Source organism: Loxodonta africana, chromosome 6 (assembly GCF_030014295.1).
Source record: "Loxodonta africana isolate mLoxAfr1 chromosome 6, mLoxAfr1.hap2, whole genome shotgun sequence".
Classification (NCBI taxonomy): domain Eukaryota; kingdom Metazoa; phylum Chordata; class Mammalia; order Proboscidea; family Elephantidae; genus Loxodonta; species Loxodonta africana.
In genome coordinates this window covers 15011893-15027598 of record NC_087347.1, presented here as the reverse complement: position 1 = coordinate 15027598, position 15706 = coordinate 15011893, and the positions used below count along the sequence as shown (strand labels likewise).

Genomic DNA, 15706 nt, shown 5'->3' with positions numbered 1-15706 from the left:
CTCACAGTAAAGTAGGCTAGAAGTCCAAGTTCAGGGTGTTGCCTCCGGGGGAAGGCTTTCCCTCTCTGTCAGCTCTGGAGAAAGGTCCTTGTCTTCAATTTTCCCTGGGTTGAAGAGCTTCTCAGGCACAGGGACCCTGGGTCCAAAGGACGCACTTTGCTCCCAGTGCTGCATTCTTGGTAGCATGAGGTCCCCAACTCTCTGCTTGCTTCTCTTTCCTTTTATCTCTTAAGAGATAAAAGGTGGTGCAGGCCATGCCCCAGGGAAGCTCCCTTTACATTGGATCAGGGATGTGACCTGGGTAAGGGTGGTGTTACAATCCCACTCTAATCCGCTTTAACATAAAATTACAATCACAAAATGGAGGACGGCCACACAGTACTGGGAATCATGGCCTAACCAAGTTGACACATATTTCTGGGGGGACACAATTCAGTCCATGACAATTATTATCCCTGATTATTTTCCCTAAGACAACAGCGATCCCAAACAACAGTCCCTGATAGCTTCTTTGACCAAAGAATTAGCTAAAAGTATTTATTTATCTGTAAACCCATAATTTATTTAACACCCACGCAATAAATCGTTGGATACCCCAGAAGGTAAGTTTTATCCTGCACTGAAACAGAGAAACACTGAAATATTAGACTTTTTACGTTAGACTCTTGGAATTTCTTCTTTTAGAAGAACTGTCCAGCTCAGATTGATAAATAGATATTATAGATGAATAATTTCTATTAATATGGACAGTGTCCTAGATGATTTTCACTACGTTAAAAAAAATCACATTTCCTGATGAATGAGATTTTTAAATGCAGTAAATGGTTGTGCGTTTGGGAAATATCTGTCCTTTCTGATAACATGGTATGGGTTTGTGAGTAGTACAAATGTGATCTCCTTGCAGGAGAGCCAGGCCTCCTGTGCAAACAGTGTCCTTATGCCCCAGGACCTCCGGGTCTCCCAGGACTGCCAGGGCTCGATGGTGTCAAAGGAATTTCAGGTATAGACATTTTGCACACAAGTGTTTTTGCAAGCAGCAAAATTGAAAGAAAAAAAAAAAACCATTGCTGTCCACTTGGTGCTGACTCGTCACAACCCTTGTAGCACCAAAGGGTCAAGTCACCAGGGGATAAGAAGGTATTAGACTGCTGGATGTCATGATGAACTGGGATGTCCTACATGAACTGGGAGGGAGATTTTGCAAATACAGAGAGTCCTTTAAGAACTACAAACACATGTAACCAAAAAAAACCATTGCTGTGAAGTCTGTTCCGACTTACAGTGACCCTATAGGATAGAGCAGAACTGTCATATCAGGTTTCCAAGCAGCAGCTGGTGAATTCGAACTGCCAGTCTTTTGGTTAGCAGTTGTAGCTCTTAACCACTGTGCCACCAGGGCTCTGGACAAAAATGTATCTGTTTGTTAACATAAAATAGGTCCAAATCACAAAAAAAAAAAAAAAAAGGCATTTTTCCCTGTTCTGTTTTTGTTGTTGAATTCTAGGAAATGATTGTGCTAGCCAGGAATTGTAAACTCAGATTCCTACCAGGGCCAGCAGTTAACTTAAAGGAGTGAAGTAGTCATACTAAACCTACAATGCTTTTCCTCTGTTCTGTACGTGTTGGCGTGCTATGGGTCTAGCTCAAAGACACTGAAGCAGTAAAACGGGTGGGATCACCATCAAACAACGTATTCTGGCTCAAAATCTTGCAAAAAATAGATGCTAAAAAATTTGTTGATTGACCTGAGATCCACCCAAAAGATCCTTTCAAGGGGTCATCTTTTTTTTTTTTTTTTTTTTTTGTGATTTAAGTGAAAATTTAGAAATCAAGTCAGTCTCTCATACATAAACTTATACGCACCTTGCTATGTACTCCTAGCTGCTCTCCCCCTAATGAGACAGCACATTCTTTCTCTCCACCCTGTATTCCCCATGTCCATTCAACCAGCTCCTGTCCCCCTCTGCCTTCTCATCTTGCCTCCAGACAGGAGCTATCCATATAGTCTTATGTGTCTACCTTAGCGAAGAAGCTCATGCCTCACCGGTATCATTTTCTGTCTTACAGTCCAGTCCAATCCCTGTTTGAAGAGTTGGCTTCGGGAATGGTTCCAGTCTTGGGCTAACTCCAGGGGTCATCTTTACAGAGATGTTTAGACACTTAGGAGAAGTATTACATAGTACAGTAAAATGCATGTTGGCAACAAATATCCAAAGCCTCAGAAAAGTCTGTTCCCTTTTCATCCTGTGATTACACTTCTAGGAATTTATCCTGAGGAAATAATTGGACAAATTTGGAGAACTAAATATCCAAAGAGGCTTACCATAGCACATTGTTTACAGCAACTAAGCCCTAAAAAACAATCTAAATGCCTAAAAGGAGCAGTTAACTAATTAAATAATGGTTCACTCAAAAAAAAGGTTACTCAACAGCCATTTAAAATGAACCCGTGATTTATTTATTGATATGTGTATAGCATGATTCTAAAATAGAGACTATATAAGTGCCTATGTGGTGGCATAGTGGTTAAGAGCTATGGCTGCTGACCAAAAGGTCAGCAGTTCAAATCCACCTGACACTCTGTGGAAACTCTATGGGGCAGCTCTACTCTGTTCTGTAGGGTTGCTACGAGCTGAAATGGACCAGACAGCAATGGGTTTGGTTTTGGTTTTGGAATGTATTTAGGGATGTAAAAAGTTGTGGCATATATATTAAAATTGTAGAAAGTTGCTATCTTCTGGTGATAGCTTATGGGTGATTTTTATTCTTTCTGTATAGTTTTCTTACAATGAACATATATTACTTTTATCATGAGCAAAAATATGTCTTTTGAAGCCATAAAAATGAGAATTTAAGAGAGAGTTCTTGTTTTTTACGTTGTCTCTTGTTCCTGTTATTTACCCCTATTCTCTTCTTGAACTGTATGTTTTAGGAGAGAAATTGTCTTTTTTTTTTTTTTTCCCCAGAAGAGAACACCTTATTTTCTTCAAACACTGCATTACCTTTCTGCTCTGAGCTGGTGTTCGATAAATGTTTAATAATTCATTGCTTTGCAGGAGGACAAGGTGCAGCGGGCTCTAGAGGAAACCCGGGGTCCCCAGGAAGGGCAGGTCTTCCAGGATTTCCAGTAAGATTTTGTGGTTTTGAAGCTTTAGCTTCAATTTGGAAAGTTGAGCACTCTGGAAATACAGTGCATTACACATAGGTTATCAGTTCAGTGCCGGGCAAAGATGAGGCACTTAATACTTGATTGTTGATTAAATGAATAAATGCGTCAATGAGCAAATGAGTGAATTAATGAATTTATAGACATTTAAAATGGTATCAGAGACAGAAAACAGTTCAATGCTTGTCTGGGGCTGAGAATGGGAAGGAGACTGACTGCAAATGGGTTTAAGGGAATTTAGAAGAGTGGTGGAAATTGTTTAACACTGGATGGTGGTAATTGTTGGTTCACTCTACAAATTTTATGGTATGTAACGTAGCTCAATAGAGCTTTTTAAAAAATAAAAAAATTGATTATTATAGTGCGTTTGAAAGTCATATATGGATAAGTATATTTAAACCAAATTATCCTAAGATACATGTTAAAATTTACACAATTTGAATTATGATGGTTGTTGTAGTGTATTATTGTATGTATTACACTGAGCTGTACTATCTAACTGAATCCTTTTTCTAAAAATTTAAAACTTATTTGTGGGCCAAAGAATATCTAAAAAAATCTGTGTTCATTTAGATGGAGAAGCTCTCGTTGACCTTGTTTTGAGATTGACACAAGTAAAACTACCCAAATGCAATGCAGACTCATTTCTGTCCTGCCCTAGGGATTCCCGGGCGCTCAGGGAAATCCAGGATTTAAAGGAGAAAAAGGTGAAACATCTCAGCCGGTGGGGCAAGTGGGTACCCCAGGAGATCCTGGGATCAGAGGTCATCCAGGAAGAAAGGGCCTGGATGGAATTCCAGGAGTCCCTGGCATGAAAGGATTACCAGGACCTAAAGGCCAACTGGTTGGTATTTAACAGCTTTTTCAAATGACACTCACTGTAAATGAAGTGAAGCCCTCTTGGCACAGTGTTAAGAGCTCAGGCTGCTAACCAAAAGGGCAGCAATTCGAACCTACCAGCTGCTCCTTAGAAACCCTATGGGGCAGCTCTACTCTGTCCTGTAGGTTCACTATGAGTTGGAATCAACTCGACGACAGTGGGTTTGGTTTGGGTTTAGTAAATGAAGTAATCTAAAGTCAGGAGATAAAGTGATTTAAAAAAAAATTGATCATATGATGCCTTCATTTGCATCTCACTAACTTCCCTATTAATTTTGGTAAAGACGTTTTAGAAGGTAAGCAAAAGAATATCAGGGAGGTGATTTGTGGAGTCTTATGTCCCGTCATTATAAAAAGAGAAGAACCACTCAGCCACCTCAAGGTACTGAGCAGTGAAAAATCCGTCAAATTTATTACTTCATGTCCTGATAGAGAGAGGGACTTCATTGTTTTTTTCAATTTTAACTTCTTTAAAATACATAACTTATTTTCGAAGTTAAACCCATTAAAACCAAACCCATTGCTGTTGAGTCAATCCCAGCTCATAGTGACCCTACAGGAACTACCCCATAGAGTTTTCAAGGAGCAGCTGGTGGATTCAAACTGCTGACCTTTCAGTTAGCAACTGAACTCTTTACCACTGCGCCACCAGGGCTCCATTTTCAAAGTTACATACAGTCAACATTTATGAGAAAAAAGTAATGCAGATAAAATCTCCTTTGTAATGAAAATACTTGGCAAAAAACACACAAATAAAGGTTTTATTCTAGAAATGGACCATTGGCATGGACTATCACCTCTAATGTTAGTTGGACTGTTGGCTGATTTGAACATAGTTAGAGGGGCTGTTATCATCTGGGTGCAGGTCCCTGAGTGGTGCAATTTGCACCCATCTACCAAAGGTCTGCAGTTCGAATTTACCAGGCACTTCTTGGAAACCTTATAGGGCAGTTCTACTCTGTCCTATAGGGTTGCTATGAGCTGGCAACGGGATTGGTTTGGTTTTGGTTGCTAAATGAAAGGTTGGCAGATCAAACCCACCCAACTGCACTTGGAAGAAAGGCCTGGCAATCTGCTTCCATAAAGATTACAGCCAAGAAAACTCTATGGAACTCAGTACTACTCTTTTAACACATAGGGTCACCAAGAGTTGGAATCAACTTGACGGCAATGAGCTTGGTTTTATCATTGTAGGACATCTCAAGTGGGACTCAAGACGGGTCCAAGATAATGCAATGGTACAGAATTCCAAACGGCACAAAGCTGCAGACACCATACAATGCTTCTATTTTAGTAGTTAAAAAAAAAAAAACAGTTGCTGTTATTTCTGAATTATGGCAACCCTGTGTATGTCAGAGTAGAACTGTGCTCTATAGAATTTTCAGTTGCTGTGACCTTTCAGAAGTAGGTCACCAGTGTGTTCTGACAGGGATCACAATAGAGGGTCCTGGACAGAGCTGGAGAAAAATGTAGAACAAAATTCTAACTCAAAAAGAAAGACCAGACTTGCTGGCCTGACAGAGACTGGAGAAACCCTGAGAGCATGGCCCCCGACACCCTTTCAGGTCAGTAATAAGGTCACTCCCGAGGTTCCCCCTTCAGCCAAAGATTGAACAGACCCATGGAACAGAACAAGACTAAAGGGGTGCAACAGCAGCCCTGGGGCAGGGACTGGAAGGCAAGAGGGAACAGGAAAGCTGATAATAGGGAACCCAGGGTTGAGAAGGGAGAATGTTGACTTGTTGTGGAGTCCTTAACCAGTGTCATATGTGTGTACCAACTATTTAATGAGAAACTAGTTTCTTTTGTAAACCTTCATCTAAAGTACAATTGAAAAAAAGAAGTCACTGGGCCTTTCTTCCAAGACCCCTCTGTAGATTAGAACCACCAACCTTTCAGTTAGTAGCCAAGTATTTAACCCAGTGACCCCATTATTTTAGTAAAAATTCCCAACAAATGCCAACTGACTTTTAACTAGGTAGCTATTCAGTAAGGAGCCCTGGTGGTGCAGTGGTTAAGCACTTGGCTGGTAACCAAAAGATCAATGGTTGAAACCCACCAGTGACTCTGCAGGGAGAAAGCTGTGGCAGTCTGCTTCTGTGAAGAAAATGGCCTTGGAAACCCTATGGGACAGTTCTACTATGGCCTATAAGGTCTCTGTGAATTGGAACCGACTAGACAGCAGTAGTTTTTTGTTTGTCTGTTTGCTTGTTTGTTTATCTATTCAGTGAAGGCCTAACTAATATTCATCTCATGGTAAGAATGACCTGCATAAGGAGATACTGGAATGAAGCACTATCCAGACATGTTCCTATTGTCACAGGCCCTGAGTGGTGAGAAGGGGGACCAGGGTCCTCCAGGGGGTCCTGGCATCCCTGGGCCCCCAGGACTAGCAGGACCAGCTGGACCACCCGGCTCTGGACCCCAAGGAGAGTCAGGTCCCAAGGGCGAGCAAGGAGCTCCTGGAGCCCCTGGACCACCAGGAGAAATCGGTTGGTTAGTTTTCTTTCCATTCCTGTTTTCCTTTGAAGTGGGATGACAGTCTTAGACTTTGTTAGTGAAGCTCCTCAGAAGCTAATGAATATATTGAAACTTGCTTCTAATAAATAGAATATGTCAACTCATAGGCAGTGGGAGAGAACATGTAGATTATGTTAGAGAGTTGATTTTTTCGAATAGGCTTTTAATACATGAACATGCTGGGCTGTTAGTTAAAACAAGACTTGGACAAAAGTATATGCTTGTAAATATTTGTTGATTTAGAAGGTTCCTATGGGTCAGTCATCCTTAAGCTAGTTTAAAAACTTGTGGGAAGCAAAGACTATCTTTAATTTTTCTTGGGACATTTTCATAAATCTCTTATAATCATATTTTTTCCTTATGAATAAGAAATGTTACAATATGCATGCCACATCCTCTGATAACACACTTTCTTTAGGTCCTAAAGGAGAGCTTGGTGTTTCAACACCAGTCCCAGGCCCCCCAGGACTTCCAGGGCCCCCCGGCCAACCTGGCCCACATGGTCCACCTGGTGAGTATCCCCTTTGCCGGACCTGGTGGATGGTATCAGATGGCACCCTAACTCTCTTGGCAAAATACTGACCCCATTATAAAGGAAAAAAATGTATTCATTTTGGCTCCACAAGAGCCAAGACTGGAATGCAAAATGATACAACCATTTTGGAAAACAATATGGCACTTCCTTAGAAAGCTAGAAATAGAAATACCATATGATCCAGCAATCACACTCCTAGGAATATATCCTAGAGAAATAAGAGTCATCACACGGACAAACATATGCACACCCATGTTCACTGCAGTGTTGGTCACAATAGCAAAAAGATGGAAACAACCTTGATACTCATCAAAAGATGAGTGGGTGAACAAACTGTGGTACACACACACAGTGGAGTATTACCCAACGATGAAGAACAACGATGAATCTGTGAAGCATCTCATAACATGGATGCATCTGAAGGACATTATGCTGAGTAAAATAAGTCAATCACAAAAGGACAAATATTGTATGAGACCACTACTGTAAATACTCATGAAAAGGTTTACATACAAAAAGAAACAATCTCTGATGGTTTCGAGGGAGGGGAGGGGTGGGGATGGAAAAACACTTAATAGACAAGTGGAAACTTTGGTGAAGGGTAATACAGTATACAATACTGGGGAAGCCAGCACAACCTGTACAAGGCAAGCCCATGGTAGCTCCTTAGATACATCCAAGCTACCTGAGGGACTGAATTGCTGGGCTGAGGGCTGTAGGGACCATGGCCTCCAGGAATATCTAGCTCAAATTGGCATAACATAGTTTATGAAGAATATGTCCTACACTCTACTTCGGTAAGTAGCATCTGGGGTCTTAAAAGCCTGTGAGCAGCCATCTAGGATACTCCACTGGTCTCAGCTCTTCGGGTGCAAGGAAGAATGAAGAAAACTAAAGGTACAAGGGAAAGATTAGTCCAAAGGACTAATGGACCACATCTACCACGGCCTCCCCCAGACTGAGTCCAGTAAAACTAGATGGGGCCCGGCTACCACCACTGACTGCCCTTACAGGGATCACAATAGAGGATTTCAGACAGAGCTGGAGACAAATGTAAAACAAAATTCTAACTCAAAAAGAAAGACCAGACTTGCTGGCCTGACCGAGACTGGAGAAACTCTGAGAATATGGTCCCTGGACACCCTTTCAACTTAGTAATGAGGTCACTCCTGAGGTTCACCCTTCAGCCAAAGATTGAACAGACCCACGGAACAAAACAAGACTAAAGGGGCATACTGGCCCTGGGGCAGGGACTGGAAGGCAGGAGGAAACAGGAAAGCTGGTAATAGGGAACCCAGGGTTGAGAAGGGAGAGTGTTGACATGTCATGGGGTTGTTAACCAATGTCAAAGAACACTGTGTATACTGTTTGATAAGAAACTAGTTTGTTCTGTAAACCTTCATCTAAGGTACAATTGAGAAAAAAAAAAAAGAGTCCAGACAAGAGCCCTATCAGATATAAGCAAGCAGACAGGGATTTGCCTGCTGTTGTCATTTGAGGTTGTCCTCATTATTCCTGTTGGTGCTTCCGATTCCAAAGGAGAATTGATACAATTACTTAGGAGGAATCCTAGAGCAGAACAATCTTCATGGATTTTTGGTAGGGGAGAAAGCAGTCTTTCCCAGTGGCTAATCAGGGTCTTTTCCACTGCTCCTTCATAAGTCAGTTTAATTTCTTTGTCAACATGTTCTCAAGCTTAGTTTTGCATACAAGGAGGTACCCAGAAAATTTCTTTTTAGGAATTAAATTATATCTTGAAAATTATTTGCAGTCCATTGGGTAGGTTTAGAGAAGAAGGGTATATATTTGTGTATTGTTGGGAATATGCTATAAGTTTTCTTCATCTCTAGATAGGGTGAGGATATCAGAGAGAATGTAGACGTTTTGTTTTAAGGCAAGATGAAGGAAAGTTGCTGACGTGGATGTGTGTGTATGTTTTTAAGGTATCCCGGGACCCATGGGAAGATGTGATCCAGGTCTCCCTGGGCTTGATGGCGAACCAGGAATTCCAGGAATTGGATTTCCTGGGCCTCCTGGATCTAAAGGTAAGTTTAAAATTTTTTAAATATAAGGTTCATTGTGGTCATTTAGAAAATACCAATATATACAATGCATAACAAAGGAAACATCAATAATATCCTTTAAAATTAAAACCCAGGACCCTTACGTTTTCCAAAAGCCTTAAATGGCAAAGTCTGACAATAGTGATAGGCAACAAGGCCGCATGCACATTCATTTATAACAATGTCATCTCAAGCATATTTTCTTCTAAATGCCTAGAAAAAAATCTGGAAGGAAATTCATCAAAATGGAAATAGTGACTTCTTCTTAATCATGGGATTATAGGGAATTTTTTCCTTTACTTCTTAATAAACTTCTGCACTTTGTATGTTTGTGCACTATATTCAATTATTTTATAATCAGGAAAATTGATATAGATGGGTGGATGGATAGATAGGTACCAAAAAAAAAAAAACCATTGCCGTCGAGTCAATTCTGACCCATAGCGACCCTAAAGGACAGAGTAGAACTGCCCCATAGAGTTTCCAAGGAGAGTCTGATGGATTTGAACTGCCAACCTTTTGGTTAACAGCTGTAGCACTTAACCACTATGACACCAGGGTTTCTGGATAGATAGATAGCTGCCATAGATTCTGACTCAAGGCAACCCCATCAACAACAGAAGGAAACGTTGCCCTGTCCAGCGTCATCTTCATAATCTCTGGCATGTGTAAGTCCATCGTTGGGGCTGTTGTGCCAATCCATCTGACTGAGGGTCACCCTTGCCCTCACTGGCCTTCTCCTTCACCAAACATGATACCCTTCTCTAATGACTGATATCGCCTGATGACGTGTCCAAAGCAAGCAAGTCCAATAATTTTCTGTTGTGATCGCTAAGGTTTTCATTGGCTAATTTTCAGAAGTAGATAGCCAAGCCTTACATCTTAAAAAAAAAAGTCTGCCTTAATCTGGAGATTCTGCACACCTGTCTACCACGAGTAACCCTGCTGGCATTTGAAATACTTGACATAGCTTCTAGCATCACGGCAACATGTAAGCCACCACAGTACGGCAAATGAACAGACGGGTGGTGGATCAGAAAAAAAGGGAACAATTTTCCTGTGCACTGTAAAATAAACCACAGATGTTATTTTCCTTTCGGAAAAAACATTTTCCTTCCCCCCCCCCCAAAACACAGCCAAAGAAACCCAGATGCTGAGAATTCAAACAATAACCTGAGGGTCCATGCTGATGAATATCCTGTCCAGGATGACATATGAGTGACCTCAGCCCCTGGGTTGTCGTGTAGAACAGCAAATTTATGATGATTCTATGTTCCCTTCCATATTTATTTAAAATATTTGTCAAAGTATAATCCATTTTTGTTGCTTCATCTCTTGGACTAATATGTCATCAATGTTTATCACACATCAATTCTGCCCAAATAGGAGAATATTGATCTCCATTTATGAGTATTTGGAATGGAAACTGTAATCACTTTTCCTATCTAGAACCAATCGAAGCTGATTCGGAAGTGAATTTTTTTATTAAGATGAAATTCACATAGCAGGAAGTCCACCATCTTGAAGGGAACCATTCAGTGGCGTTTAGCGCATTCACACTATTGTGCAACCACCATCTCTCTTAAATTGTACAGCATTTTCATCTGAGATTGAATTTTTTTAATTGCTAATTCAGCAGTTGGTTTTCTCATCATTCAGACTTTCATAAAGTCCTCTCTAGCTGCTTGCCCCATTAAAACTTTAGATAAACTATGAAATATACTGCCCAGAATCTTTTAATAAGACTAATCCTATAACCTTTATTATTTATTTTCTCTACAGGAGACCGAGGTTTTCCAGGGGCAAAAGGATCACCGGGTTGCCCTGGAGAAATGGGAAAGCCTGGGTTGCCAGGAGAGCCAGGCCTTCCAGGAGCCAAGGTCTGTGAGAATTAAAACTCAGCCAAACAAGGGGGAGAGAAGGGGCAATGGCAAGAGGCCAGACAGGACACTCTATGATGTAGAATTTATCAGTATTTGTGTTGATGATGAAGAGTAACTTTACCTCTTAAAAAAATTTTTTTTTTTTTTAATTTCTCTGGACTATCCCTTTTTTTAGAAAGGAAAATAAAAGGTATTAGAAGACAGGTTTGCATTTCTGTTCCTCCCTTAATGACCTCAGAAACCGTATTTAAAACAGGAGAAGTCTAGAAAGAAATGTTGGATAGCTATGAGAAAAATTATTAAAGGTAAAGACATCTGGATTTTTCTGTTTATAGACAATTCTACTGTCCTCTGAAAAAGTGAGGGCTACATAGCCTAAAGAATTATTATGCATAATTCTATAGAAAAATCAGCAACTTGAGTTGAAAAGGAAAGTTCATGGAACAATGGTAGCCATGTCAAAGAGATTTAGAGCCTCCATAACAGAGACAAGGTTTTCAAATAAATAGCCCTAAAGACCAGTCAATAGGATTTGGAAGGACTATGTAACATAACACAATTTCTCTACAATAGGGAGAACCAGGACTAGCCATGCCTGGACAACCAGGAAAACCAGGTTTCCCAGGAGAAAGAGGCAATTCTGGGGAAAATGGAGATATTGGACTCCCTGGACTTCCAGGTCTCCCTGGAATCCCAGGAAATCAAGGGCTTGATGGACCACGAGGTATGATCGCCTAGTGTGGTTATTTTTCCCCAATGCGAGCCTGGCTAGAATACAGCAAATTGAATGTAGTTGCTCTAAGGATGAAGACTCCTTCTCAAACAAACTTCTGGTTCAATAAATAGAGTCTGTAGAGCCTGGGTATTTTCACATTTGACCTCACTGCCCTGCTTGTCTTCCTTCCTTTTTTCTTCCTTCTTTTCTTTTTGATGAGTGTTCTCCATACTTGTGGTATTAAACATAGACCTGATTTAGGGAGGGAAAGGTACAGAAGAATGATTAAGATAGCAATTCTAGGACCTTGATTTTTGGCACTTGAGTATCTTCTTGGATTCTCTTTTGCAGGAGATCCAGGACGGCCTGGACCACCTGGAGAAACAGGGCCTCCGGGAAGGTGCATGGAGGGCCCCAGGGGAGCTCAAGGACTGCCAGGCTTAAATGGATTGAAAGGGCAGCAAGGTAGGAGGAGGGTGTCCTCAAAAGCAGTCACTTGATGGGCAAGTGACATTGGATTCCTGCTCTGCACTTTGCTACTTAAAATGGGAACTGTCCAGCAACAAGTCCTGACCACTGTTCAGTGAGAAATGCTCTTTCAGAAATATAAGCCTGGCTGTCATGGACAGGTTGCATAAAGCAGTATGTACTGTCTATAGAGGAAGAGACTTGAAGTTAGTATGGCAAGATGGTTTGTGTCTTTCTTGCAAGAAAATACGAACACTGAAGATATATATATATGTGTACATATACATGTATATTTGTTGTTGTTATGTACTATCGAGTCGATTTTGACTCACGGTGCCCCAACAGGACAAAGTAGAACTGCCGCATAGGGATTCCTAGACTATAAATCTTTATGGGAGCAGATCGCCAGGTCTTTTCTCCTGCACAGCAGCTGGTGGGTTCAAACTGCCAACCTTTGTTAGCAGCCAAATGCTTAACCATTGTACCATTCTTAGAAAAAGTTTTACCTTCAACACTCTCATAAGTATATTAAAGTAATACATTTATTCTTATAATTAAAATAGAGTGAATATATGCAAAGATAACAGTTTAATATGTTATAAACTAAAAATTTGTAGTTGATTGTTCTACAATCAATGTAAAAGGAAGATCATAAAATAAATGTAAATTATGCAGTATAGGCATTCAAAATCATGGGAAATATACTTTTTTCTCCTCTCAACCTGATCTGGTGGGCTGTTGCTGGAAAAAAATCCTTTAGAGTTCAGTTAGTGCCTCTGGGCTATCATACTGCAGGTATGTTCAAAAATAAAACTTTTTGCCAAGATTTTAGTCGTTGTGGTGATACTATCATTGTTGATAGAAGCATCCAGTGGCTCATCTCCACACGAATCAAAGAGGCTCTCTGTGTCTTCTACAGATTAAAGACAAAGTGTAGTCCCAGGATGCACCTGAACAGCTAGAAAATAAATCTAAACACTGTACTTATTTTCTGCATAAATTGTTGAAACAGAATGTTAGAGTCAGATAGGATCTTAGAGATTTTACAAGAGTAATTAACTAATTAATTAATTAGTTGCACAGATAAATGTGTGGTTTGCCCAAAATCACACAGCTAAATATTTGCAGCCATAAAGTATTTCTGGAGTTGGTGGGGAAAGCACTGGTTTGCTAACTCATTCATTCATTCATATATAGGAAGAAGAGGTGAAACAGGTTCAAAGGGAGACCCAGGTATACCAGGCTTGGATAGTTTAGGACTTTCTGGAGAACCTGGGCCACCAGGAAGGCCAGGTCATCAAGGTGAGATGGGACCACCTGGTCAAAAAGGATATCCAGGAAATCCAGGATTTCCAGGGCTACCAGGTACCTATCTTTTTTGTGGTCTTCTTTTTCTTTTTGTATTTTCTTCCACACTTCTCCACTAAGGTGGTTGTATAAATTGAACATAAGCATAGATCTTTGACTCTGTACTTCTCTTCCAGTTATTATAAGTGTCTTCTTCTGAATTATTTGTAAAGGACAACAGGCCAGGGGGCAAGAGAATGATAGTGGCAGGATGGTCACATGTTGCAGTTACCCAGGATATAACTATTTTTGCTGTGTAATCTTTTTTATGCATTACTTAATTTAGTTTGCTAGTATTTTGTTGAGGATGTTGGCATCTATATTCATAAGGGATATTGGCCTGTAGTTTTTGTTTCTTGTGATGTCTTTTTCTGGTATTGGTATCAGGGTAATATTGCCCTCAAAGAATGAGTCAGAAAGTGTTGCCTTCTCTCATATTTTCTGAGAGAGTTTTTGAAGAATTGGTATTCCTTAAATGTTTGGTAGCACTCACCAGTGAAGCCGTCTGAGCCTGGGCTTTTCTTTGCAGAAAGTTTTAAAATTACTACTTCAATCTCTTTCGCTGTTATAGGTCTATTTAGATTTTGTATTTCTTCTTGAATCAGTTTTTGGAATTTTGTCTATCTCTAGGAATTTGTCCATTTAGTCTAAGTTATCTAATTTGTTTGGCACACAGTTGTTCATAATATTCCCTTAAAACCCTTTTTGTTTCATGGAGACTTTTGTAGCATATGTTTGGGCAGAATATTTGACTTAAGGACCTCACTGATCTCTCTGAGAAGAGGCCAGAATAACAACTTAATTAGCAATTATTTTTTCATTCATGTTATTGAGCTATTGTCATGTGCCAGCACTGTGCTAGTCATTAGTCATCAATGGACAAGACTCCAGCTTGCATACTGGAAGAGACAATAACAAATAAATACATTTAAAACCTACTTTCAATTATAGACAAATGCTATGAATAAAATGAAATGTGAAAATATAACAGAAAGCTACTGGTCTGGAGCTGAGAGTAGGGAATGTTCTAAAATGTCGACATAGTCTATTCCATATTCCATGCCTGTAAATGTGATTTGCTACCAATGCCTTCCAAATACATGACATAAAAAAGACCACTTACTGACCCATCTGTTAGACAAATGCGGTTATTGTCCTAACTACAGAGACCATCTCTTCTACTGCCAGTCTCCACTTCTAAGTCTAATTTGTTTTATTTGGGAGATATTCTGCTTTTCTTGTTCTGCAGTATATGCTGGTTTGTGTTCATTTGTTTCCACAGGGCAAAGAGGAATGGTTGGAATGATGGGCTTTCCTGGAAATATCGGCCCTCCGGGACCTCCTGGGAGCCCAGGAATCCCGGGAGAGAGGGGTGAGTGATAAGAGTTTCTTTCCAACAGTTAGAGGGCATGAACAATGTTCATTTATTTAGCAGCAAAACAAATCACATTTCATCCTTTGGGGAAAAAGTAGTTCTGGGAGAACAATGTGTTTGAGTGGCTCTTTTCTGTATTCCTGTTTCCTATTCAGTGGAATCATAGCCTCTCCCTGCAGGCTTATACCACTACCCTTATGTTGTTGCCTATTAGGGGAAATACTTTGTTAGCTTCTCAACACTGCTAACTTTTGAATCTGTACAAACAACTTAAAGACTTAGAGGAACCATTGTTGTTACTCCTGTCTTTTTAGGTAGCCTTGGAATTCCAGGAATAAAGGGTGAGAAAGGACCTCTAGGAGTCAAAGGGGAGCACGGAGATAAAGGAACTCCTGGGCCTTCTCAAATATCCCACTTACTGGGGGACAAAGGAGAACCAGGTCTCAAAGGTAAAACATTTCTTATATTTAGAATGAGAACATCCATGCTGATTCTGGACCTATGGCATTATCCAGGGACATCCCTTTCATTGACATATGAGCTTGATGAGGCCTAGTGTTTGAGAACCTACCCAAGGTCACACAGCTAGCTGGGTGGACAAACCTGGATTGGAACTGGCCGTGTGTGCCTTCCATGACATGCTGCTTCCTTCATGCAGAACTTTCTAAGTTAATTCTGCACTTTGGTCTGTGGTGTTTATATTTTTACTAGTTAATTTTTAAATTATTAGCCTTGAAATTTCCCTTTTTATCAGT

General features: G+C 40.4%; 1 protein-coding gene across 1 annotated transcript in view; it reads left to right on the top strand.

Annotated features, from left to right (window-relative positions):
• Positions 1 to 15706, top strand: part of COL4A3 (collagen type IV alpha 3 chain) — a 160230-nt gene that overhangs the window by 108508 nt on the left and 36016 nt on the right. Inside the window, exons 23-34 of the mRNA XM_010597674.3 lie at positions 905 to 1000; positions 3057 to 3127; positions 3828 to 4010; positions 6369 to 6537; positions 6984 to 7076; positions 9044 to 9145; positions 10946 to 11043; positions 11620 to 11770; positions 12113 to 12226; positions 13427 to 13594; positions 14859 to 14948; positions 15266 to 15400. Of these exons, the coding sequence (XP_010595976.2) occupies positions 905 to 1000; positions 3057 to 3127; positions 3828 to 4010; positions 6369 to 6537; positions 6984 to 7076; positions 9044 to 9145; positions 10946 to 11043; positions 11620 to 11770; positions 12113 to 12226; positions 13427 to 13594; positions 14859 to 14948; positions 15266 to 15400 (1470 nt within the window). The remainder of the gene's footprint in view (positions 1 to 904; positions 1001 to 3056; positions 3128 to 3827; positions 4011 to 6368; positions 6538 to 6983; positions 7077 to 9043; positions 9146 to 10945; positions 11044 to 11619; positions 11771 to 12112; positions 12227 to 13426; positions 13595 to 14858; positions 14949 to 15265; positions 15401 to 15706) is intronic.